The sequence below is a fragment of the Natrix helvetica genome (genome assembly GCF_964273705.1).
Source record: "Natrix helvetica genome assembly, chromosome: 12".
NCBI classification, from domain to species: Eukaryota; Metazoa; Chordata; class Lepidosauria; order Squamata; family Natricidae; genus Natrix; species Natrix helvetica.
Window position 1 is genome coordinate 433,444 of NC_138556.1, and position 25,175 is coordinate 458,618.

Below are 25,175 nucleotides of genomic sequence, written 5' to 3' on the forward strand. Positions count from 1 at the left end.
CAGGTGCAATTCAAGGTGCTGGTTGTCACCTTTAAAGCACTTCATGACTTGGGACCAGGTTATCTGAGGGACCATCTCTTGATGGTCACATCTACCCAACGCATCAGAGTGGGAGGCAGGGAATGTTGCGGGTTCCATCTCCGAGGGAGATACACCTGGTGGGACCCAGAAGGGCCTTCTTTGTGGTAGCTCCCTCTCTCTGAAACATCATTCCCCCAGAGATTAGAATGCCCCCCCCCTAATACTCTTCCAGAAGGCGCTGAAGACCTGCTTCTGCCAGAAGGCTCGAGGAACCCAGAGCGGGATGAAGCCCATTAAATGGCTCGTTTGATCTGCTGCCATTGGGGGGGGGGGGGGGGATTGTTATATTGTACTATATTAATTTATTTGATTCTTTTTGTTAGTTTTTATTGTTTTAAATGTGGTTTTATATTGTGTAAACCGTCTTGAGTTACCATAGGTTATTTATTCAATAAATAAATAAATAATTTTACTATAATATTAAATATTTTCAAGGGAAAAAAAGTGTAGACCCACCCAAATACATATGCAATTCTTCTGATAGGTCTGGCCCTTCCATTAGGATGATGGAACCACTCCAAAATATAATCCAAACTGAAATCCACTCAGCCAGGGAGCATAGAAGAATTTGAAACTGGGGCGGGGCGGGGGGGGGCACCTTGCTCTTTTAAATCTTGGAAATTCTTGCATTTAAACTTTGCCCCTTTTCTGGATTATATACGACTCCTTACTAATCCAAGACACCCATTAAAGTACCTTATTTGGTTTGGAATTGGAACCACTTGAAATGGAAAATGTGATTGCTGCAATTCTTCCTTGCCAAGTATACTTTATTATTCCCTCTAAACATATGTGCCGCTGTTTCCAGATCGGTGAATAACTGTTGTTGAATAATAATTCCTCTTTTTTCGGTCAGAAAGATGCCCGCCTGCTCCTTCGCAACCGACTGGCGGTCCCATCCACAAGCCGATCCTTCTGTCGGGCACAGGAGGCAAGCCTCCCCCCCCCCCCCGGCCCCGGGGTTTAGGCGCTTCCATTCCCTGTTACCCCAATACGCGAGTTTGGCATCCGGACTCGAAAGCCGGGGCGACACCGCGGAGACTCCGAGGGCTGCTCCAAGGGGGGGAGACAAAAGGCAGAGCCCGCCCCCGCCCCGCCCCTTAAGCGCCTCCTCGGAAGAAAGTGCGCAGGCGCAGCTCCAACGAAAGGTTGCCGGGGGTCCGCCCCCACGGCCCCCGGAAGCGGAAGCGGCCCAGAGCAGCCGGAGGCGGAAGCCCGTCGCCCGTCAGTTCTGTGTTTACGCGCGGCGGACGAGCAGCCGTCTTTCCTCGTGGCCCGGCCGCCCACCGTTACCGTCACCATGTCGGGCTCCAGCAGCGCCCTCATGAAGCAGCCCCCGATCCAGTCCACGGCGGGGGCCGTGCCCGTCCGCAACGAGAAGGGTGAGGAGGGGGCGGAAGGGGGGTTCTCGGCGGGGAGAGGCGGAGGGGAAGGAAGAGGGGGGTGCTGGGCTCAGCTGGAAAGCCTGAACCCCGCCCGCCTCTTCCAGGGGAGATTTCCATGGAGAAGGTGAAGGTGAAGCGGTACGTCTCGGGGAAGCGCCCCGACTATGCGCCCATGGAGTCCTCCGACGAGGAAGACGAGGAATTCCAGTTCATTAAGAAGGCCAAGGAGCAGGAGCTGGAGCCCGAGGAGCAGGAGGAGGAGCTGGCCAGCGACCCCAGGCTGCGCCGCCTGCAGAACCGCGTCAGCGAGGATGTGGAAGAGAGGTGAGTGGCAGCCCGGCTACCTGGGCCAAGCCTGGAGGCTCTTTTGTGATCCAGCAGAGGCAGAGAGAGGAAAATGCCCTTTGTCTTCCAGGCTGGCAAGGCACCGCAAGATTGTGGAGCCAGAAGTGGTGGGGGAAAGCGATTCTGAAGTGGAAGGCGAAGCTTGGCACGTGGAGCGTGAGGACACCAGTGAGGAAGAGGAGGAAGAGGTAGACGATGAGGTATGTGCAGGTGGAAGAGTCAGGTCTGGTGTTGGACTGCATCTTTAGAAAAGTGGGGGAATATTTTTGCATCTAGAATCTTGGCCATTTTTCCTCAGCTTTTGCTAGAGATTCCAAGAGTTGGATCTGGACTATTTGACATGTAAAAGTCCTACACCTGTATAATTTTAATATAGCCATAAATTGATATCTGACCGGTTGGAATGGGGTGGGGGGTGCATGGATCTATGATAACCTTTTCCCTTTATCTCTCCTTAACAGGAAATTGAACGTCGACGTAATATGATGCGCCAACGTGCTCAGGAACGTAAGAATGAGGAGATGGAAGTGATGGAACTGGAAGACGAAGGCCGTTCTGGGGAGGAGTCTGAAACCGAGTCCGAATATGAGGAGTATACAGATAGTGAAGATGAAACTGAACCACGTCTCAAACCTGTCTTCATTCGCAAGCAAGTTCCATTAGTTAAAAAAAGGAAGGGGAGAAGGTGGCAGTGGGCATTGATCTCTTGAGCCTGAGTGTTATTTCACAGCTTTTCTTTTAAAATGTTGATAGCATATAATTACAGCTCCACTTTGTGTACCTTCCAAGGCATTTTTCTTGCAGCGATGGGTGTAAATTCTAAGTTTTCTTCTAGAAAAGATTTAATTTGGATATTATTCAATTTGGCACAAATATCTGTTGCAGAAAGGACCGAATCACAGTCCAGGAGCGAGAAGCAGAGGCACTGAAACAGAAGGAACTGGAACAAGAGGCTAAACGTATGGCTGAAGAGAGGCGCAAGTACACTCTGAAGGTATTTGGAAAGGAAGGAGCAGGTGATTGAGACACAAGGAATATGGTCCTTCAGGAGGCTTACTCTCCCCTAAATTGCTGCAGATTGTAGAAGAAGAAGCCAAGAAGGAATTGGAGGAGAACAGGCGTTCTTTGGCAGCCCTCGATGCTTTGGATACGGATGATGAGAATGATGAAGAAGAGTATGAAGCTTGGAAAGTGCGAGAATTGAAGCGAATCAAGCGAGATCGTGAGGAACGTGAGGCGTAAGTATAATCAGATGGAGCTTTGATTATATATGGAGGTAAAATGTTAAAACCTTTCCTCACAAGAGGGTAAAAGAGGATGATTGTTGATGTCAAGTTATTTACTGTGGCTGATTTTTTTTAATCCATCCCCCTTCCCAGTGTGGGATTCCAATGCTACAGCTTTCTGATGGAGGGGCCATTCAGCCTTTGTAAACAGCTCTATCACTCCCAAAGTAGCTTGTTTCATTGCCAAACAGCTGATCAGTGCGAAATTTTCTAACCAATTCTTTATAATTAAATCCATTAGTTATTATTTTTCTAGATAGAACAATAATACTGAGCATATCTATCCCATCCACATTATAGTCCTTCAGAATTTGAGGACAGTTTTTTTTCTGTCCTAATGGTATTTATTTAGCATGTGATGAGAATATGACAGAAGAGAAGTAAACATAAATTCAATCCACATAATTATATACAAAACCCTAGGGAAGAGGCAGTGGCCTCATAATTGGATGTCCAATTCAGCTATCCAGGCATTCGTCTGATGTTGCTTCATGCAGAGAACTCATATTGTAGGCAGTCTTGCACAATACATTTAACAGTTTGCATATTTGATACTGGACAGAGGCATGTCAGAAAGCATGAGATCACATGAATGCACAACAGTGTCAGCATTCCTTGACAATTCTGGTTGCTGTCTTTAGGAAGGAATATGTGACCTCATATGATCTTGCTTAACTTCCAGTTTCCCCATTGACTTTGTTTTTGGGAAACTGGGAAGGAACATTGAAATCATTATCATGAGACTAGAAGAATACTGCAATGGGCTTTGACTCTTCTGTAGTCTTCTAAAAAACTAAACAGATAGCGACAGTTACAAGGAATCTTTGGGCAGTCTTGGTTGAAATGGCTTTCCAGCAAATGTCTGAGTAGTTGAAGTCTCCCACTGTTATTAAAGTACTTCTCTGAAAGTTCTGTAACATGGTCCAGAAAAGAATGATCCATTTTCTGGCTGGCTTGAAAAAGATACATCTCCACAGTAATAATATCCTTTTCTTTTGTTGCCAGATGCTTTGACTGGGCCCTCTATGCTCATTTCCTCAGTTCCCTTCCTTTACATATTATGTCTCTCGTTTCCCCCTCCCCCTTTTGAGTCCATTATACCCTCACTCCCAACCCCCTTCCTTGAGTGGGTATCCTCAGAGCATCCCAGCTCAATGGTTCTCCTATTTTTTTTTTGAAAACTGTTAGTTTCAAAGGGGGGGGGGGAACTATTCCACTGCTTCTCACAGTCAGGAAATTCTTCCTTATGTAAATTTGGCTGGATTTGTAAAACTTCCATTCTTGTCCTACTCTCCCATTAGTCTTCTCTTCTTTAGGCTAAAAATACAGAGTTCTTACCAGCACTCTTGTTCAGGATTTTGCATCCAAACCCCTCGCCGTTTTTGTTGCTCAGCATCCCTTTTGTATTGTGGCAAGCAGAATTGGACTTGGTGTTCTACTCCAAGATGTCTTATCAGCACTCATTCATTCTTGGTGCTTCTTGTTTTACCTGATACTTAAGCCGCTAGTTCCTTGTAACTGTATAGATTAAGTTAGCAGCTTAATTAATAATTACATTCTCAAATGTGTAACAACAAAGAGGATGGTACAGAATTTGCTCATCTTTCTAGACAGTTCAGGCTTCTCGTTTTTCTTCTGCTTTGAACTGTTGTAGCTTAATAGAGGATTCATAAGTCAGTTTGCCAAACTGTACAAGAGCCTGCAAGAGATTTATTCAGTTTCTCTAAAAGGACAGCAGAGCTGCTCATGTGCTGGAAATAATTGCTAAACCTTATTTCTGGTAACAAGGATGGCAAAATACAGCAAGTATAAAGGCTCTGTGGGGAGTCAACCTAGGTAATTGGCTTGGGAGAGAGATCTCCCAATCAAGCTACTTAATTCAAGGTGGCTTGAAAATAGTCTGCACCAAATGCCAAGCATGCCAGAGGTCATAGGGCAGCCAACTCCTAAGCATCTTGGTCTGGAAGTATTAAAAAGGAGCAGATGGTTCCAATCCCAGAGAATAGCATCATGGGTTTCATGACATGGTTATTGATTATTCCTTTTTAAAGTTGCAGTTTCTGCTTTCTCGGAATAACCAGATTTTTCCCATCCAATGTGATGAACTAGGAATAGCAAGGGAGAAATCATAAGGATAAGTTGAAGCAGTATGAAATGGTATATAAGTCTAAGTGCTATTGCTATAAGTTGCATTTTATCTAGCACCTTATCCATCTCTTCAGGCTGCAACAATGAAAGGCTTCCATATGCATGACTAAATCAGCAGTTGGTCAAGGGCTGTAATAGTGATGCCTGATCTATGGGCCGTGTCAGTTCTGGGTTCTACAGAAACTATCAAGAGGAGTATTATAAATCCCATGATATGATCTGACTCTTGGTGTGTTAAAAGAAAAATCTTCTTACTCTGTTGTCTTGAACACAAAAGTAGGCTGTTGTAATACTAGACAAGCCCCATGGCTGCTTGGCAACCTTCCATAGCCAAGGGGATCTGCAAGCTGCTAAAAGTCATTTATCAAACATCAGGAGGGATGGAGAGAGTATGGCTGAAGCAGGGTTTTTATTCTATATAGGATGGAGAAGGAGAAAGCAGAGATTGAACGGGTACGGAATTTGACAGAGGAAGAACGCCGGGCTGAGCTCCGAGCCAACGGCAAGGTCATCACCAATAAGGCTGTGAAGGGCAAATACAAGTTCCTGCAGAAATATTATCACCGCGGTGCCTTCTTCATGGTAAGCATTTTGCCCCAAAACTGAGAGGATCAAATATCTGTTCAACAGCCAGACCTGCCCTTTGTCATCCTCTGTATAACAGTTTTGTCAATATTTCATCCCCTCTGCAAAATGGAATGTTGGGGTCTTTTTCCTATCCCCAATAGTTCTCAAACTTCCCTGTGCTCAGGTGTGCTCTTGCTTCTTCAGGATGAAGATGAGGATGTGTACAAGAGGGACTTCAGTGCACCAACTCTAGAGGATCACTTCAACAAGACAATCTTACCTAAAGTCATGCAGGTAAATGGGAAAGGAGCCCAGTTGCGAATTGGGGATAAGCTTTGTGGCTCCCACCAGCATTCTCTGGGCAGCATCAGAGCCAGGTGAGCAATTCTAGAGACCTCATCCTTCCCACACTGTCTTCTCTTTGCAATCCAGGTGAAGAACTTTGGGCGTTCTGGACGGACTAAATACACCCACCTGGTGGACCAGGACACAACTTCCTTCGACTCTGCTTGGGGGCAGGAGAGTGCCCAGAATACAAAGTTCTTCAAGCAGAAGGCAGCTGGCGTGCGGGATGTCTTTGAGAGACCTTCTGCTAAGAAACGGAAAGTGACTTGAATGGATAAGGATCATCCAGATCCCTCTTTTAGCTCTGGCTCAACTACTTTGTTACTTGGGACCACAAAATATTTTCATTGGCCTGAATCAATTAAGCTGGTGCTGGTTCAGCGTAATGGACTCTCCTTTAGATCCCAGTCCCATTTCTAATTTTGACTGACTGTAAAGACAACCGTTCTTTATAGGAACACTATTTAAATAGCAAGGGGGGGGGGAGCGACAACAAACTAGTCATCTGGATTTAAGAGTGAAAAGTGCCCTTATCCTAGTTGCTTGATCTGATCCTGTCATACAAAAATACTTTCAACTAAATCTGTATTGCTCCGTACACATTAAAGATAGATGTGCCATAGAAAAAGGCTGGAAAGCAGCTTTCATGAAACATGCTAAGCCATTTTGTTTCTATAATTTACTAAATGAACCATATGAACATCATGCAAACGGTGCTTGTGTGAAGCCAATTTGTCTTTAAGGGGGGAAAAGCCCACTCCTTGTTCTGCTCTTATTGATAGAACAGTGGCAACATTAGAGGATTGTTTGCAAATAAAATAACATTAGAGTTAATACAATGTAATTTATACAAATTCCCTTTCCAGATAACATTGGATTGTTTCATTTTTATTTTGGAATCTGTTAGACTCCCAGTGCCAGGGTTGATGTTTTTTAGCTGCAGTTTGGGAAACTGATCTCTTCGAGGTGGTCTGGCCCCACTGAATTTGGTAAATCACCACTAAAAAGGGTACAAGTAATGATAAAAGTTGGGAATAAAGTTTATTTTTCCTATCTCCAGATGTTCCTCTTTACCTTGAAAAGATCAGTCACAAGAATCAGATAGCCTTTTTCTGATTTTCTTTAATGCATCTCTTCAATTAAAAATTGCATATGTAGAAAATGTGGAGTTCAGTAAAATTCTTGAAGGGTATATTTAAAAGCATACCACTTTTCAGTTAATTGGGGGAAGACAACTGGTTAATCTGGATCAATCTATAACACAGTGAGTTAGAAAATCACACTTTTATTTAATAACTTCAAAATGTCATGCAGGCACCCAGCATAGAGTTCTCAATTGGTAAGAGTGATTAGTGCATCCACCACATTGCCCATGTGTTCTCGTAAGCTGCGTTCTGCTGCTGCCCTTGATATCTCCATCTCATTCATCTAAAAAGAAAAGAGAAGGTAATTTTTAGCTAGTGCAAGTTGCAGGTATCCACACAGACCTTTCTGAGATATCAAATACCTCTATTAAAGTCAAGCCAACTTGTTAGCTCTATGCTAGACTTACAATCAATTCCAGATCTTCTTTCTTGATGGTGACTTTTGCCAGCTCTTTTTCTCTACAACAAAGAGAAATGGCTCAGGATTATATTCATCCAGACAATAGTACAGTCCTTCTGTCCCCTCTTTGTCATACAAGTATGCCATAGAGAACATAACAGAATAATACTGCCTATATAACAGAACCACCCAAAAGCCCAGATTGGTCTTCCAATAGCAAAGAAACCCCAGACATTATCAGACACTAAAAGAGATTTATTTCAGCTATGGCAAGTAAGCTCAAAAAATAAGAGCAGATCAGTTTTTAATGCCAAGTTCATTTCAAATGAATTTTGAACAAACTTCTAAAAGAGAAATTATATGATAGTTTAGTAAAAGCTATAGAAAACATCTCATCTCAGTTTAAGAGTTAGAAGGGACCTTGTAGGTCTTTTAATCCACTCCACCAACCCACCCTGCCCAAGCAGAAGACCTTAAAGAAGTTATCAAAGAACTTCAGGGCATGCCAATCTTCCTGAGTATTCCAACTATTGTCAAGACAGGTAGAGTGATAGGTTTTGCATTTGCCTGGGAAATAATATTACACTCTCTTTTTTTTTTTTAAACAACGTTTTATTGGTTTTTAAAAAATTTTACAAGGAAAAAGGTAGTGGGTAGATACAAATTTTGACGGTTGCAATGTGCGGTAGGTGTCCCCTCCCTCCATACTCAAGGTATACATTTGCAAAAAATTTCATTACTAAATAGTTACATATAGTCAGCATGTAAATTCAATTAATAAATTCGGTCAACTTATGTCAAGCAAGTTTTCTTGTTCATTTTTGTGATCTGAGTTTTCTCAATGTCGTCCCATCTCCCCCCGCTGGCAGAGCTCCGGCCCCTCTCGTGTCCTGTGTATCTGGTGTAGGGTCATCTGGTTTTTCTAAGCGTGTTTTGTTTTTGTCCATAAAGGCCTGTGCCTCTATGGGTGTATAAATTCTAACTCTTGTGTCCTCCCAGAATACTAACATACCTTCAGGCATCTGCCATCTAAACCACACCCCCTTCTGGTATAGTTTCTTCGCTAACTGCGAGTAACTTTCTCTTTTTTCCCTTACTTTCTTGGGGATCTGTTTTAGAATGGTTATATGCCTGTCCTGATATTTCAATTCTTGCCCCCTTTGTGCACTCAGAATCTCATCTCTTGTACTTTTTCTGAGAAATTTAATGTGTACCTCCCTGGGTACATTATGTGTTCTAGCATACGCTGAGTTAACTCTATAGACCAGGTCTATTTCCCACCCCATCTGTTGTTTCTCTCTGTGAATGTATTCAGCCAAAATACTTGTCATAATGTCCCTTATGTCTTCATCATCTGCTTCCACCACATTTTGAAATCTAAGATAAAAGGACATTCTCTCAAATTCTGTTTTCATCTGCTGGGTATCAAGATCTTTGTTTCCCTTCTGCATCACCTCCATCCCCTCCCTCATCTCAGCCGTCCCACCCTCCAAAAGATCCAGTCTCTGTGAGTTTTTATTAATTTGGGCCTGGTTCTCTTTGATTTCTTCTTTCATCTCTTTCAGTTGTTTTTTGATTTCCTCTTGTCCCTGTAGAAGTTGTTGAAACATTTGTTGAAAGTCAGTCTCCGTAGATTTAGGTTGCATTAAAGCTGTTATCGTTGATTGTGTACTGGGACTAGACGTTGCAGATGTCGGGGCAGAGGCAGAAAAGCCAGGCTTTCCAGGAGGTGTTTTTTTAGGAGGCATTGTTTGTAGAATAAGAGAATCAGTCAGTACAGGGAGTGATCAGTCAGAAAGGTGAAACAGCCAGGAGAGTCCAGGAGACAGAAGGTCCAGGCAGAAGAGGATTTTTCTAATCAGCCTGGCAGCAGAGTGAAGTTTTCCACTCCAGGGAAATCAAAGGGTAGCAATCAACAAGAGATTTGTCTGAGTAGCACGGAGACAAAGACCGGAAGCCTGAAGTTTCAAAGGTGGAGTCAAATTTCAAAGCTCATAAAGACAACGGAAGTGTGCCATCTTGCCTTGCCAGCTTCGGGTTTAGAGGCATAATAGAGTTTTCAAAGTTCCCAATAACTTTTCAGATCATCCTTCCATTGTACCTTTAAGTTCAAAAAATTCGCCATTACTAGGAGCGTGGCATCCTTAGTTGGCTCTCCCCCCTCCTCCTTCCCTTGGGGCTGAGAGCCGAATTGTTTCTAGCCGCCAGTCCGAGGGGGGGGGGGGAAATCCCCCTCCCTCTAGTCGCGCTTCTCCAGCCAAGCCGAAAATCAAGTTTAAACTGCTGGCAATTTTTCTAAGTTGATGAAAGGGATAGGAGGGAGTTGTCGCCTCACCGCACCACAGCCGCGTCCTTCAGCTCGTCTTTTTCTTTCCGTCAGCCTCGCAGCGAAGACGCCGGAGCGTCCCCCATCATGCTCCCCGATGCCTAGAGCGAGGCGGGGGTCCCCCCCGGCCGCCGCCGATCCAGGGGATCCCCCGCGGTGCCGCTCCTCCGGCAGGAGCCTCTGCGGGGCGTCCTGTGCCCCCCAAGGAGTGGGGAGCCCACCGGGAAAGCGCGGGGCGAGCAAAGCCTGCCTGTCACCGTCAGCCGCCGGAACCGGAAGTCATTCCACTCTTTTGATGTGTTCACTACCACCCTTAAAGTCACAGCCATGATTTCCACCTTGGAAATCAGTTAATTCTGTAGTTTTATACCTATAAGCCCCATGCTGCTCTTTCGGAACAGAAGTTTGGAACTGTTCAAGCACTCACCGCTCCTGCTTTGCTTTCTGCTCTCTAGACCTTCGGTCTCCTATCACTGACATGGCCTAGGAAAATCAAAACAAAAGGAAAACTTAAGAGATCTGAAAAGTTTGCATATATAAAAACATTATACAGCAGGCATTATATAAAGTTTCACATCATCAAACGTTTTTAAATAGTTTTGAACTCTTCCTGTTTCTGATGTTAGTGAAGTGGTTCTTCATTGTGGAATCACTTGAAACTGCAGAAGGGTAGTGTGGACTCCATGCACAGCAGGAGTTCCAATAAACCTGAGTCAGGGAATAAAATAATTTTATTCTACAGAATTCTTGTGTAAGAGTACCCCAGAAAAGCAATCTGATTTCTCAGATAAATTAGAATGGTCAGATTTGTATAGGTAGTAAAATCCCAAACTCCAAACAAAGATTTTTGGAGCAACAGCATAATATTAAAATTTGTAATGTTACTTGGGAGCAGAAGTCTAAAACATATGCTATAAAGCTGGCTAAAAACGTGGCATATTGTGACGTAATTTACATATTTAGATAAAATACTTAGGTTTGTCTAAAACAGTAATGTTTCTAAATAATGATAAATTTAAGAGAACATGGCAAATGCCACATATTGAAGAAAAAGACACAGAAGGGCATAGATGTTATTAATAAATAGATTTTATTAATATGTTTATTTTTTTAAATTTTTTTACAATTTTAGAATTGTAAGCTACCCAGAATTAGTTGAGTTGGGTACCACAGAAATTAAATAAATTTGAATGCAGGGCTGATGTAGAGAATTAAGTAAAGGCTTAATTATGGGCTAGATTGTCGAGAAGTATGAATTAACCTCATCTACATCGCTGTGGGTGAACTGATAGTTACAGGTTACCTTCTAGCCCGTGGGAATGTGGACAGAACTTGAAATTAGTTTGGGGGGGAAAGTAATCTTCCAATCCACATGAATGCAGCCCAAGAAAAAGAAAAGGCGCGCCGGTGTCTCTGGGCCATTCGAAGAGAAGGCAATGTAAGGCCGGCTGCCTAGACCTAGAGCAAAGAGCGGCCACGCGGGGCGCTTCTCGGAGGCAGCGGGAAAGCCCCACGGGGCTGGGACCCTTTTCTTTTCCCCACCGCCCCGCACCGTTTCCAGGTTGGAGCTCTGGATCTCCTTCTCCTCCGCGTAGTCGGTCACGCGCTCTAGATCCGCCGCGCCGCTGTCGTGTTTCCGCGGCTTCTCGGCCGGGCGCCCACCGGCGCCATCCCCACCGACCGCGGAGCCGTTGGGCTCAGCCTCCAGTTCCAGCTCGACGTCTCCCTCGGCCGCCATCGCACCGCCGGCCCCCGTAATGACGCACTTCCGGGACGGCGCACTCGGGCCAACCGCAGAGCTCGGAAAGGGAAGCCGGGACGTAACTTCCGGTAGCGGCAACTACCGCTTTCGGCTGTCGCGAGACGGAGGCACCAACGGGGATGGCGGGAAGGGGCGCCAGCAAAAGCGGCAGCTGACGCGAGAGGTGGCGGCCGGCCGGGAACGGCAGCGAATTTTGGAGGAGTCCCGGCAGTCTTGGCCTTCCCAGCCAGGGGAGGGGGAGTGTCGGGCTCCGCGTTCAGCGGCTGTGGAGGGAAAGGAGTGGCTGGAAGGAGCCTCTCCGCGGTTTAGGCGGAGATCGCGCGGATGAAGCCGCGGAAAGGCCTTCCTGGAAGATCCACAGATCTGGGCGGCCTTGCAAAGGCCGGTGCGAAAGTAGGGTCTCGTCAGCCTTCCCCTCTCGTCCCCGGACAGAGCCTTAAAGCCTCATTTGAAAGTAGTGATGATCCTCCGAGCAGCAGATATCATCATAGAGATGCTGGGGGAGAGGGGGGCAGGCTGGAGTGTCCTAAGCAGCACCTTTTCAACAACCTTATCTGAAAAGGAACTGTTAGAGACAAATTGATAGATGACCACTCAAAGAGGCCATCATCACAGCATGGACCCAACTACAAATCCAGGAGGAAGTTGGGGCTAACAAACAGTGGCTAAGCTACTAATAAAAGAAAATATTTGTAGCTCAGGGTTGGTGCTAGGATCCTTGGTGCCCTCTGAGCTTGTTTTCTTGAAGATGTTTCATTACCCAACCAGGTAACATCAGTGCTAGTGGCTAAACTAACTGCACCAAGATCACCCTCTACTTCTCAAATTCATTGCAAATAATAGCACAAGACTGAGGCCTAGGCACTTGCATCTGCCTAGAGTCCAGGTTAAAGCAGTTCTGACTGATTTGTACTAGCTATGTTCCCTTCCTGTTTTGGTGTGTAATATTAGGCAACCAGAATTGCTTTCTCTTCCTGTAAATTAATAAACAAAAAAATAAGACAGGGTCTTATTTATATATGAATATTATAAGCACAGCCTTATTTTGGGGGGGAGGGGTCTTATTTTTGAGGTGCAGGAGGTGGAAAGTGTGGTCACCTCATGGCTGCTGTTGTGTTGCAATATTTTCGGGGGAAGGCTTATTTTAGCACATGGTGCTCAAAAGCCTGATTGGCCTTATTATCCAGGGAGGTCTTATTTTCGGGGAAACAGGGTATGCATAACATACCATCTTGGCATGAATTACAGGTAGTCCTTGAGTTATGACCATAATGAAGCATGCCCATGACAGGCATAATAGCAATGGCACTTAGACTTATATACCACTTTACAGTGCTTTATAGCACTGTCTAAGCCATGTACAGAGTCAACATATTGCCCCCAACAATTTGGGAAGGATGGAAGGCTGAGTCAACCTTGAGCCTGGTGAGATTTGATCTGCCAAATTGCAGTCAGTCAGCATTAGTCTGCAGTACTGCACTCTAACCACTGCACCACTGTGGCTCAAAACCCAGGAGGTCATTAACTGAATCATGTTAAGTGAATATACCATCTCTGCTGCCCCCATGCATTCATTAATCAAATGTGCAATCATTAAGTGCACATGGGGTACCTCGGGTGGGGAAGACTATGGGGACTTAGACCATCTGCCTCCGTCCACCCAAGCCCAACCCATAGAGATCTCATGCTCCACTTCCCACCCCTTGAGGTTCCACATCTGTTGGGTCTTCTTTGCATCAGCTCCCTAGCACTGGTTTGTCACTTTCAAAGATCTCCAGAGCTCAAGATGTTGGGGTAGGAAAGGAAAACAGGCTGGACCATGTGGCAGAAAAGTGGCCATCTCTCCGGCATGGTGAAATTTTTCCTGTCATTGCTAGATGCTAGGCTTCCCGCCCCCCACCGTTACCTCTTCTATCTCCCCGAGCTCCGTTTTTGCTGGCAGAGGCCTAGCAAAACAAAAGGAGAAATGTTTCCCCTTTTGCATTTGAGCATCCAAGAAGAGACAGAGGAGAAAGGGAAAGAGGAAAGACAAAGAAGGAAAGAGGAAGATGGAAGAGAGGAAAAAGAAGAAAAGGAAGGAAAATCCTGCTTAGCACTTGGACACCAGCAGATAGCAAGGCTATCTGGAGGACAAGGGTTTGGCGCTCTCTGTTCTCGCCTTCCTCTGCCACATAAAACCTGAGTGGGTGTGGCCACTCGATGTCACTCACTCCGGTCATTAGGGCAGAGAAGCAGTTGTTAAAAAACATCCAGAACTACAAAACCTTTTCGACATTTCTCTCTCCCTCTCCCTCCTCTGTATCTGTATCTCTTCCCCATCTTCCCCTATCTTCCCTTCCCCCCTCCCCTGTATGTCTCCCCATCTCCGTGGCTTGCTCTATCCCTTTCCCCCTATCTCTCCCCTTATCTCTGTATGCGTCTTTCTGTATCTCTCAATCTCTATCTCCTCCCCCCCCCCCCGTCTCTTTCTCCCCCTCTGTATCTTCCTTTGGGAAGCTTTCCTGAAGCCTCCGAAGCAATCAAAATGATTCTCCGAGCAAACTTCCGGTTTGCCCATAGGGCCGTTTTTTTGCGCTCCGGAGGCTTCAGGGGGGCAGGGGAGGCTCTTTTCGCCCCCCCCCCGGCTTCTATAAAGCCTCTGGAGCCTGGGGAGGGAGAAAAATGGCTTTTAAAAAGGGTGAACCCAGCCAGCCAGCTGACAGGGCAGCACCTCGCGTGCCCTGACAAATGGCTCCGCGTGCCACCTGTGGCACGCGTGCCATAGGTTCGCCATCACTGGTTTATTCAGACAGTTCCACAATTGGATTCATCTCAGAGGCCAAGTGAGGACAATGTGTTCTGCTCCAATTTTCAATGAAATCATGTCTGGGTGTACAAAATACAATAAATCCTGATTGTGAGGCCCAGTTCACAAAGTTACATATTTTTCGGAGTATAAGGTGCACCTTTTTCCTCCCTAAAAGAGGGTGAAACACTCCCCCCCCTGCATGTGCACCTGGCCCCTCCCCAGGCTCCAAAAGCTTTCCTTAAGCCTGGCGAGGGGGAAAATGGCCTTCCCTGCCCTCGGGGAAGGCACTGCCAGCAGATACGGCTCCATGTGCCATAGGTTCGCCACCACGGTTCTAGTCCAGCTCAAGTAGGAGACCCTATTCCCATGATGATGAACCTATGGCATGTGTGGCACAGGTGGCATGCAGAGCCCTGTGGGCATGCGTGCCATCACCAGACCATCTGGCCACTGCGCATGTGCACAACAGAACCCAGAAGAGCAGCTGGCTGCCAGGTGCACACATACTGGCTAGCTGCCCTCTTCTAGGTTCTGGGGCTCTGGCATGTAAGCGCTTGTTTCAGCAATGAGTTCCAAAAAGATTAACCATCCCTGCCCTACTCCATTTCAGACAAATGGCTATCCGGCCTCTAAAAAGCCTCCAGCAATGGGGCAGCCACAACATTTCAAGGCAAGCTATTCCACTTGTTAATTGTTCTGTCATAAAGTTTCTTAGATCTAGGTTGATTCGCTCCTTGCTTAGCTTCCATCCACTGCTTCTTGTCCTGCCTTCTGATGCTTTGGAGAATACACTGACCCTTTCTTTGTGGCAGCCCCTCAAATATTAGTCTAACGTCAGCATATCTAATACCTACGGCTTTTGTGTCGCCCAAGTCTAATGAAGAGAACTAGGGCAGAGTGTTCTGTATGCTGAACTTCATTTTGTTAGATAGGCCCAATGTTCAAGACTGTCCAGATCCTTCTGGCATTTAAGCCTATCTTCTGGGGTATTGGCTATTCTTACCTGTATAGTGTCATCTGCAAACATGAAGATTTTCCCATCTATTCCCTCATTTCAATTGTTTATGTTGAAGAGTATTGGGTCTAGAGCAAAACCATGGTTGGAGGACCCTGCTGACTTACCTCCATGTAAATTTAGTTATATTAAGGTGGTGATTAAGGTTGTGGTCTACTTTGTCAAATGACTTACTGGAATCCAAGTATATCCACTACACTTTGCTGGGCCACTAGTTTAGGCCCTGGTCACTCAACAAGGGCTTAAAGCAGGGGTTCTCCAATTTTTAAACAGGGCCAAATCAAGGTCAGTCTTGGGGGGAGGGGGCGCTGGATTGGGGGTGTGTCTAGGTGGTCATTTGATTGGGTGGGTGTCTAGGTCATGCGACTAGATGGGCATGGCCAATTGTCCATTAAACAATGAACAAACTCTTTTGGCTCCTGGGGGTGTTTTATTTGCTTTTGTTTGAATGTTGTTCTTTTGGTTGACTTTTCTTTTTACTAGATCGTTTTTTTTCAATTTCGGAGTCTAGTGGTCTACTTCAGGAAACTCAAGTTTTGCAGCAATTCTTCTCAGCTCCAAAGAGCTTACAATCAACTAGTCTATATCTCCTTTCTCGGTCGTCTCTTTCCCTCCCTTTCATTTTTTCTATCTTTCTTTCTGTGTTCTGGAGGCGGGAAAGTGAAAAATGGGGTGCATGGACAATTTTTTGGTTTTTGGCCTCCATGCACCGTTTTTGGCCTCACAGGGCTTCCATGCGCCCCGTTTTTCACCTCTCCTGTCTTCAGAAGCATTCTGCAGGCCAAAAATGTTGGCTGCCTTACCTTCCAGTTCCAGCCCATGATGCTCACAAAGGTAAGTCCTGAGCTCGGCTGAAGGGTGGGGGCCAGTGGGTGCAGCCTCATGGTCCTGCGCAGGCCTGATTAATGGCTTCAATGGATTGTAAGTGGCCGCAGGCCGCCATAGTTTGAGGACCCCTGGCCTAACGGGACAGGAGGGGAAGCAGGAAAAAAGCTAAGAACAGGGAGATGCAAGGCTGGGCACCGATTTTAACATAGCCCTGGAATTACCGTTTTTATACATATTCTTTTAACACCGGAGCTGTCTTTCTCATTTTCAGAGGCTTGGCATGTACAGCCAGTTAGAATAAGCATAAAAATACTGGTGGGCTTCTTCCAGCAACTTTATGTTGGGGCAGTTCTCCACCGTTCTGTTCCCTGGTAATTTCAGCAGCTAGCCAAGCAGAGAACTTTTCTAACTTCCTTGATAACTGGTTAGCCTAGGAATCAACATTGCTGTGTCTATCTGAAAAGCTCAATCTTGTTTGTAACTTGGTCCACACAAAGGTTCTACATTTAGGCAAGAAAAACGGAATGTACAGGTACAGTATAGATGATACCTTGCTCAATAGTAGTAACTGTGAAAGGGATCTTGGAATCCTAGTGGACAACCATTTAAATAGGAGCCAGCCGTGTGCAGCAGCTGCCAAAAAAGCCAACACAGTTCTAGGCTGCATCAACAGAGGGATAGAATCAAGATCACGTGAAGGGTTAATACCACTTTATAAGGCCTTGGTAAGGCCACACTTGGAATACTGCATTTGGTTCTGGTCGCCACGATGTAAAAAAGATGTGGAGACTCTGGAGAGAGTGCAGAGAAGAGCAACAATGATTAGGGGACTGGAGACTAAAACATATGAAGAACGGTTGCAGGAACTGGGTATGTTTAGCTTAAGAGAAAGAAGGACTAGGGGAGACATGATAGCAGTCTTCCAATATCTCAGGGGTTGCCACAGAGAAGAGGGAGTCAAGCTATTCTCCAAGGCACCTGAGGGTAGAACAAGAAGCAATGGGTGGAAACTAATCAAGGAGAGAAGCAACTTAGAGCTGAGGAGAAATTTCCTGACAGTTAGACCAATTAATCAGTGGAACAGAAGTTGCCTCCAGAGGTTGTGAAAGCCCCAACACTGCAAGTCTTTAAGATGATGTCGGAAACGGTATAGGGTTTCCTGCCTAGGCAGGGGGTTGGACTAGAAGACCTCCAAGGTCCCTTCCAACACTACTATTGTATTAATGCAGTACCCTTGTGGCTGTGCTGTCTATCTGGGGCTGGGGTGCCCAAGTGGGGTCAAATTATTCTACAAAGCACCAGAGGGCAGGACAAGAAACAATGGTTGGGAACTAATCAAACAAAGAAGCAACCTGGAATTAAGAAACTTCCTAACAGTGAGGACAATAAACCAGCTTGCCTCCAGAAATAGTGGACATCACTAGGACTAGGCAGTCACTTATCTAAAATGGTATAGGTTCTCCTGCTTGAGCAGGGGGCTGGACTAGAAGACCTCAAAGGTCCCTTCCCACTCTGCTCTATTCTATTCTTATTCCTTTTCCATTCCAATATTTTATTCTGTTCTGCAAAATAGTGAGGTGCTTTGCTTTGAGAGAAGATTCAGGTTTTCCAGTCAAAAATCCATACAACAGTATCTACTGCTTTGACTCCATACAGTAGTTACGGGTTATGTGCCCATTCCTCAACAAAAGGAGAAAGCAGAAGCAACCACCGCTGCCACTTTGGCTTCACTCACTCAGCCCAGGACTGTTCGGGCAGCTATCTCCAAAAAAGGCTCTGACAGAGGCAGCTCTTAGTAGCCCCTCTTAAAGGCAAAGCGAGTAAACACTGGGTCTCCAGCAGGAAGCTCCCTGGTCCCACCATCACACAGGAACTGGGGGTGGGGGGGTCAAAGGTTCATTTATTCATTCATTCCTCCAAATGTACAAAAGAAAATAGAAAACAACAGCCCCCATCCAGTCCAGGGCATCCATGGCAAGCAGCTAAGACACAAGGGGCAGGTAAAGAAGTAGGACAGCAGCCACCAGCTCTCCTCTGCCTGAAGGGTTTTGCTTTCCAGAAACGAAGCTGCACCACGGAGCCCTGGCCTTTCTTTGAGAGCAGCTGCCAGGCTCCTCTCTGAATAAGGTGGCAGCCAAGGCTCTCACAGATCCTCTTTTGGCACCTTCTTCTTCTTCTTGGGCTTTTCATCTTCTTGTAGAATTGGTGGATACGTGGCCTCCCTCTTCAGATAGCTGACAAAGTCGCTCACCTCACGTCCCCCCTGGCAAGGAGAGAGAAGTGAGGCCAAGAGGGAGAGAAGCTAGCGAGATACAGGCCACCCCCTGCCCACCTTTGCACCATTCACAATAGTCCCCCATCTTTTACCTGTTGTGGTCTAGGAAGCCCAGCTCAGCTCCAAACTGCCTCAGTCCCTCCTCTTCCCTCCTTGGTGCCAAGGCAGAGCTGACATCAACGTTTTTGGAATTCTTTTAAAAGATTCTAATCTAGTGCTCTGGTATTTCATTTCCCTTCCAAGGCCCAATCCAACCAGACCAAATTTCTGCTGCTGTAATTTATATCCCATCTCTTTACTTAGGAAGTCCTTCTGATAGAAAGCCAGCAAAAGATCTGCTCACCTCGTATTTCTTTGGACTTTGCTTGCTACCGGCAGGAGCAAAGTAAATTGTGGGGAAGCTGCAGCGCAAAAAAAGATCCAGTCAGACGCATTTAATCTTTTTTTGTAGGAACAGCAGACACGAATTTAACTGGTCCTCTAACCTCAACAAACCCATTATTCTGCATGATTGGCAAACAGGTCAAAAGGCATTTCTAAGAAAGCTCTTCTGCTAGTAGCAAATGTAGCTCACCAGGAAAACCCAACAGCCATTCCTGGGCTTCCTTACCCTTTGACTTCGTATGGTAAAGGCACATCATTGGCTGTGGCATCCATCTTAGCTATAACAATGTGGGGATCTTTGTTAAGCTGAAAAAAATAAGCCAGTAATTAGGGAAGACAAAACTCTCAGCTCCCAGAGAAAATGCTGACTGAGATCAGAAGTATGTGAAGTCAAAAACAAAGAGGACACATTATGTTTTAGCAGGAGGAGGAACCACCAATATTTCCCATTCTTGGGACTGGGGTACCCAGAAAGGAACTCGCACCAGTCACTTTATAGATAAAGTAACTTCTCCCAAAGAGACTTTCAAGTTGAGGCAACCCTTGCTTCCTTAACTCCTACCTTCTCCCCCAGCTCCTTGTATTTGGGTTCAAGATTCTTGCAATGGCCACACCACGGGGCATAGAACTCTATAAGCACATCCTTACTCTCTGCGTTTACGATTTCATCAAAATTTTCAGCCACAACCACCTGAGAAAGACAAGGAGGTTTAAATAAACAGACCAGAATTGTATTGGAAGAACCAAAACACCTCATGGTAAAAAGAACAGCTGCTTTTTCCAGATGCCAGCATACTTGTCCTTTCCTTGCCAGTGTCCAAGCTCACATTTGTACAATGGTGGAGTAACATTACCAGTTCAAGTCCCATTTGCTCATATCAAGGTGAACTTGGCCCAGTTTCATACAACTGTTTATGCTAACATATAAGTATTGTAAAATTTCACATTCCCTTAACATACCTTCTATTTGTTTAGTTACAGCCACTTCAAATATTGAAACAAGGAGAGCCATTACTGTGCTGAATTAAGCATTGTGTGTTTGAGAGGAAAATGTTGATTTTTTATTTATTTTTTATTATGGTACACTTTTTTCCTAAGGGATTCAGGAAACTATACAAAAGGCTCTGCTTCCCCTATTATTTCAGAAACATTAGAATACCACATAAAACCTCTTCCCTATAGGGTTAAAGGAAGGCTAGCCCTGCTCTCACCTTCACCGGACCATCATTGTTCTCTGGGATAAGCTCTGATTTCAGGTATCTTTTCAGCTTTCCATCAAAATAATCCTGAAGAAATCTCTCCAAGGCTTTACCATCACGGCTGCAAAGAGAGTAAGAATTGCTTCAGCTAGCATAGACCCATTCGTACTACCCTTAAGAGCCACTAAGGAAATAACACAGGGCTCTCCATCTTCAAAGCTCTTCCCAGAACAATCAAATGGAAACTTCAGGAACTGTTTCCATCTCAAAAGAAGAGGAACTTCCAAGTAGAAACTGTTTACTCCCAACAAAGGAACAGAAACGTAAACTTACGAAAATTCCTCCTGCATGGCGAATTTCTCTCCTTTGGTTGTTCTGATAGCAACAAGAGGGACATCACTGGTGGAACCATCCAGCCCAAACTCTGTGAGTTCATGGCCAAAAGTCTTTCGACTCGCAACAGCAAAATTAAGCTTGTGTCCAGCATCCAGGAAACTTCGAGCAACCTTCATCACTCTGCAGAAACAAGGCAACTGTCCTGTTATTGTCAGCTCAAGAAAATCCGATGACCATCCCAAGATCTGAAGGCAAAAAAAATAGAACCAACTCCACAAGTAAACCGAGTGCACAGTTTCAACTCCACACCTGCTGAATTGTGAATGTTTTGTTAACTGAGGACTGAATTCTACAATACCAGATCCTATCTGTTAGAAACAAACTAATGGATTCACCAAAATGGAAAATAAAATTAGAACACCTGTTTTCTAGCTAATATTGTTGAAATGAGAAAACATGGCTACAGGGAAACCATAACTGGCAAAATATGACTTTCATTTTGTTTAATGTTTTCTCCAAGTCAGATTTCATCTGTAATAAAAATTGTTCATCTGCCCACAGAATCCTTGACATGGAAATGGAAACTTACCGGTTGCGCCAATAATTGGAGCCTTTGGGATTCTTTTCATAATCTATATCATAATAAGCCACTAAAAGATCTTTCCCTTGGATCAATTCTTTATTGTCTTCAGTCATGTGTGGGCATAAACCAAAGCTGAAATACAGAAATTCCCCTTTGTTGGTACCTGAATCCCATTCAGACAAATATACTTGCTATAGGAAAGAAACGACTATGCTCACATATTTTCTTGAAGAAACTTCTTGATCTTGCCAGTTGTGATCTTTTCTTCTGTGTATCGCACAGAGCTGTCCTCAAACTTGTTTGCAAGGTGTTGGGGACGGAACAGGACAATGCCTCTGCGAAAAGGAGATTGGTGCATTTTGACAGTCAAACCCAATCAAGCATCCCTTTGGTTCACAGAACTTTAAGAGTCGGAAGGAGAGCAAGTGCAATCCCATTCACAGGATTCACTGAACCATCCCCTACAGATGACTGAAGGTTCCTCAAGGACAGGGCCCCAGTCCCTGAGCAAGTCTCAGCTGCTTGAGCCAATTCCATAGGGAGAAGCTAACACAAAACCAGCAAGCACATCAAGTTCTGACTTGCCTGCACCTGCAGATAGATAAACAAGAACCAGCCCAGAAGGAATTGCCCAGAAATTGGCAGTTTGTGCCACTATATAAATGTAACACCCCACCTTTCACAGAAGGCTACCCAGATCAAGGCTTAATCATTCTAAAGAACTGTGACATATATGTGATCCTTCAAGGACCAAAGATAACAGTAAAAACTCATTTGGAGAAGTTAACTCAACACTGTAAAGTTCTGCCCTTTATATATTGAGAATATGAGCAGCTTCTAAAGTTGCTTGGCTGGCAAGTCACACAAGAACAAGAACAAATCTTATAACCTTTTAAGCCAAATCAGGAAAATACAAGGCCAACCACTGAACACTTACTCGCCATCTGGTTCATATTTCTTAATGAGGTCCTCATCACTGACATGCCCAAAGCGGTAATGGTCCCGCAAATTGCTTGCTGCCTTCATGTATTCTGAATGTGCATCGCCAAACAGCTCCCTGAAGAATCCTGTAATTCGTAAGAAATAAACAGCTGTGTAAAAGAAGTCCAAGATAAATAATGTAGCTCTGCTTTTGAGAAACCAGATTGATGACTTAGAAGGAAAAGCAAAAATCTCCTTGGTGGTGGGTTTTTTTTTGTGGGTTGGGGGAACACAATGCATGACTGTTCTTTAAAATGACAAAACAAGAACTTCAAGCCTATCAAAGATTTAACATCACTCACTGTTAGACCTTTGTTAGCTATTGATGTTATAGATGAGAAGTATCTGGTAAAACCAAAAGTTAGATTTTATTGCTGAATTTTGACGGTATCACTTTCTGGTTTTCAGGTCCATGTGCATTTCACAAGGGGTTTCCTTATGACTTAAATCTATAAAGAACGAGTCATACACAACAATTGTCCCAGCCTTCAAATCCCACCCAACACAACCAACCCATCCTTTGGTATTTTTATTGGGGAGTGTGCCTTGCCAAGACAGGTTCTCATCTGAAGAAAACAGCCCTTTCAACAGGAAGACAGAAGTCAAAGACATACTTCAAACCAACTGGAGATCAAATTATTTAATGTTTTTTAAACACAACATACTTAACTTGGTTAGCAAATCATCCCATTCTAGCTTTATCTAATCCATTGGTCCAAATCAAATCCTCCACAGAAACAAGAATAAAAAACATCACTAATTAAAGTTAGCACTGCTCTGTATTACAATCTCCTGCCCCACAAACTACTTACCCACCACAGCAGCATCCTTTTCATTGATGAACTTCTCAAAGCCCTCAGGAGAAAGAGGGACTGAGGCTGGCCCCGCCTGTTTCTTTAGATGACTCACAATTCCATCTTAGGAAAAAATATATCAATAAAGCTCAATCATCTTTACAAACTCACATTGACATGATACAAAAGCCCCCAAAGAACAGGCTGAAGGGTGCTGTACCTCAATCATTGTTTTAAACCCATATTTGTTATGTTGATATAGGCAAATCTCTTACTCCCACATCTACAAGTAGTCTTTGACTTACAACAGTTCATTTAATGACCATTCAAAGTTACGACAGCACTAAAAAAATTGACTTATGACCGTTTATCACACTTACAATACTTGTAGTCTCCCCATGATCAAAATTCAGATGCCTGGCAGCTTACTAATGATGGGTGCAGTGTCCCTTGGTCACGTGATCTATTTTGAAATCTTCTGACAAGCAAAGTCAATGGGGAAGCTATTTTCGCTTAACAACTATGCTATTAACTAAACAACTGCAGTGGTTCACTTAACAATAGTAGAAAGAAAGTCTTAAAATGGGGCAAACTCACTTAACAGAAATTTTGGGTTCAATTAAGGTTGTAAGTCAAATATTATCTGTACTGATAGGACACCAGCCCCATTGTGACAAAGCAAGGTGAGTATCCAGATCCCAAAGCCGCAACAGGTGGGCACAATTTAAATCTGCAGCAGCCCCCACCACCCTCCATGGGCTGATCAAGAGGGTCTAGGGTAGGAGCGTCTACCAGGCGGCAGCCAAAGGAGAAGAGCCCCCACCGCCTCCTATACTGGCAACGGACACACAGGAAAGGTGTGAAGCCTGCATCAGGACTCGGGCCAGGGTTCCCGCAATCCGAAGCCGCAGCCTCACCTGCTGTCCTGGGTCCGTCGTAAGTGCCAGACTCCTCCCCGTTGCGGAAGATCTTCAGCGTCGGGTAGCCGCTCACCCCGTACTTGTTGCAGGTCTCCGAATTGGCCGTGCAGTCGACCTGGGAGGGGAGGCGAGGGGAGCAAGTTGCCGGCCGGGGCAAGGCGCCCGCCCGCGGCTCGCCCCCCCCGCCGCGCCGCCCCCCAGCCCCCCGCGCCGACGCACCTTCACCAAGGGGACGATGCTCTTCAGCCGCGTGGCCGCCGCCTCGTACTCGGGCGCCAGGCGTTTGCAATGGCCGCACCTGCAAGGCGACGCAGCCGGTCAGCCCGCGCCTTCCCGGGCCTCGGGACAGCCAATCGACTCCCGCCCGCGCGCCGCGGCAGCCACTCAGGAGAGGCCACGGCAACGATGCCCCGCCCCCTGGTGCCCGGGCTGCAGCGGCAAAGCCAGGCCTGCCGCGAGGACCCCGCGGACAACACCCCCCTCGCTTCCCTCTGCCGGAGCGTCTCGGCGGGTGAGGAGGCCCGTGGAACGCCGCGCGCCCGTCCCGACCTACCAGGGCGCGTAAAACTCCACGAGGGCGACGTTGCGGTCGGCTAGGCCGCTATCGAAGTCATCATCGCTCAGCTCCAGCACGTCGGAAGCGCGAGCAGGCCAGGCCGCCGCGGCGAGAAGCAGCGCGAGGAGCAGCGTCGCCATGAAGCCCAGCGGAGAGGACAGACAGGAGCGACGGCGGCAGCTTTCGCTTTCCCCGGTGATCGCCTCAGCGCGGGGCTAAAGAGGAAGCGGAAGGCCCGCCCCCTGCGCAGACGGCCCGGATCCAACGTGTGGCACCCGCCCATTGGCCCGAGCGTCTAGGCCGGGGCGGGGCTTCCCTCGTCGCCGGGCGACGCGCCCCCACCCGCCACCCCAGGCTCTCGGATTCGCGCAGCCGCCCTGGCGCGAGGGGGGGGGGGAAGCGCCCGTTCGGCCCCGGAGGGGGAGGAGGGGTGGGGAGACCCCGACGGGGTAGCGGCTCCGTCTCGGCCGCAGAGGGAGTCCCTGAGCGGAGCCCTCGCTGCTTCCTCAGCCGGAACGGGGCCGAGGGGACCGGGAGGGAGCGGCGGGCCTCGGGGCTGCTGCTCTGGGCGGCCTCGTAGGGCGGGAGACGCCGACTGGCCAGCGGAGCGGCTCTTTCTGTTCCTTAGGTACCGAATTGACGACGCCCACCTGGCGGCCCTCGAGCCCGGGGAGCGCACGTCCGAAGGCAAAGCGGGGGACGGAGGGAGACCGAAAGCGGCTATAA

The 25,175-nt window shown here is 46.3% G+C and overlaps 3 protein-coding genes across 3 annotated transcripts; 1 reads left to right on the forward strand and 2 right to left on the reverse strand.

The window, feature by feature from the left end:
• The first annotated feature begins 1,275 nt into the window (after positions 1-1,275).
• Positions 1,276-7,212, forward strand: MFAP1 (microfibril associated protein 1). Its single transcript, XM_081964458.1, has 9 exons — positions 1,276-1,463; positions 1,571-1,790; positions 1,882-2,011; positions 2,273-2,464; positions 2,701-2,805; positions 2,889-3,049; positions 5,668-5,827; positions 6,017-6,106; positions 6,245-7,212. Exons 1-9 carry the CDS (start codon positions 1,382-1,384, stop codon positions 6,425-6,427), a joined length of 1,323 nt encoding a protein of 440 aa, XP_081820584.1. The 5' UTR covers positions 1,276-1,381; the 3' UTR covers positions 6,428-7,212.
• Positions 7,213-7,261: 49 nt separating this feature from the next.
• Positions 7,262-11,809, reverse strand: HYPK (huntingtin interacting protein K). The gene is made up of 4 exons (XM_081964459.1): positions 11,581-11,809; positions 10,456-10,511; positions 7,710-7,761; positions 7,262-7,585 (listed from the first exon to the last, which is right to left on the reverse strand). The coding sequence occupies exons 1-4, from the start codon at positions 11,764-11,766 to the stop codon at positions 7,490-7,492; spliced, it is 390 nt and encodes a 129-aa protein (XP_081820585.1). The 5' UTR covers positions 11,767-11,809; the 3' UTR covers positions 7,262-7,489.
• Positions 11,810-18,301: 6,492 nt separating this feature from the next.
• PDIA3 (protein disulfide isomerase family A member 3) lies at positions 18,302-24,691 on the reverse strand. The gene is made up of 13 exons (XM_081964785.1): positions 24,447-24,691; positions 24,113-24,191; positions 23,891-24,008; positions 22,992-23,096; positions 22,136-22,265; positions 21,417-21,533; positions 21,205-21,330; positions 20,613-20,795; positions 20,292-20,400; positions 19,643-19,771; positions 19,307-19,386; positions 19,040-19,097; positions 18,302-18,684 (listed from the first exon to the last, which is right to left on the reverse strand). The coding sequence occupies exons 1-13, from the start codon at positions 24,587-24,589 to the stop codon at positions 18,565-18,567; spliced, it is 1,497 nt and encodes a 498-aa protein (XP_081820911.1). The 5' UTR covers positions 24,590-24,691; the 3' UTR covers positions 18,302-18,564.
• Positions 24,692-25,175: the final 484 nt, after the last annotated feature.

What these genes read in the sequence shown, in the direction of transcription:
- MFAP1 (XM_081964458.1), top strand. Translation starts at nt 1,382, where the DNA reads ATGTCGGGCTCCAGCAGCGCCCTCATGAAGCAGCCCCCGATCCAGTCC. An exon ending in GCCCGTCCGCAACGAGAAGG is followed by an intron (nt 1,464 to 1,570) that starts GTGAGGAGGGGG and finishes CGCCTCTTCCAG; the next exon opens with GGGAGATTTCCATGGAGAAG. An exon ending in GGCGCAAGTACACTCTGAAG is followed by an intron (nt 2,806 to 2,888) that starts GTATTTGGAAAG and finishes AAATTGCTGCAG; the next exon opens with ATTGTAGAAGAAGAAGCCAA.
- HYPK (XM_081964459.1), bottom strand. Translation starts at nt 11,766, where the DNA reads ATGGCGGCCGAGGGAGACGTCGAGCTGGAACTGGAGGCTGAGCCCAAC. An exon ending in AGAGCTCCAACCTGGAAACG is followed by an intron (nt 10,512 to 11,580) that starts GTGCGGGGCGGT and finishes TGATTTTCCTAG; the next exon opens with GCCATGTCAGTGATAGGAGA. An exon ending in CAGAAAGCAAAGCAGGAGCG is followed by an intron (nt 7,762 to 10,455) that starts GTGAGTGCTTGA and finishes TCTTTGTTGTAG; the next exon opens with AGAAAAAGAGCTGGCAAAAG.
- PDIA3 (XM_081964785.1), bottom strand. Translation starts at nt 24,589, where the DNA reads ATGGCGACGCTGCTCCTCGCGCTGCTTCTCGCCGCGGCGGCCTGGCCT. An exon ending in TTACCATACGAAGTCAAAGG is followed by an intron (nt 19,098 to 19,306) that starts GTAAGGAAGCCC and finishes TTTGCGCTGCAG; the next exon opens with CTTCCCCACAATTTACTTTG. An exon ending in AAAGTCCAAAGAAATACGAG is followed by an intron (nt 18,685 to 19,039) that starts GTGAGCAGATCT and finishes TCTCCTTGCCAG; the next exon opens with GGGGGACGTGAGGTGAGCGA.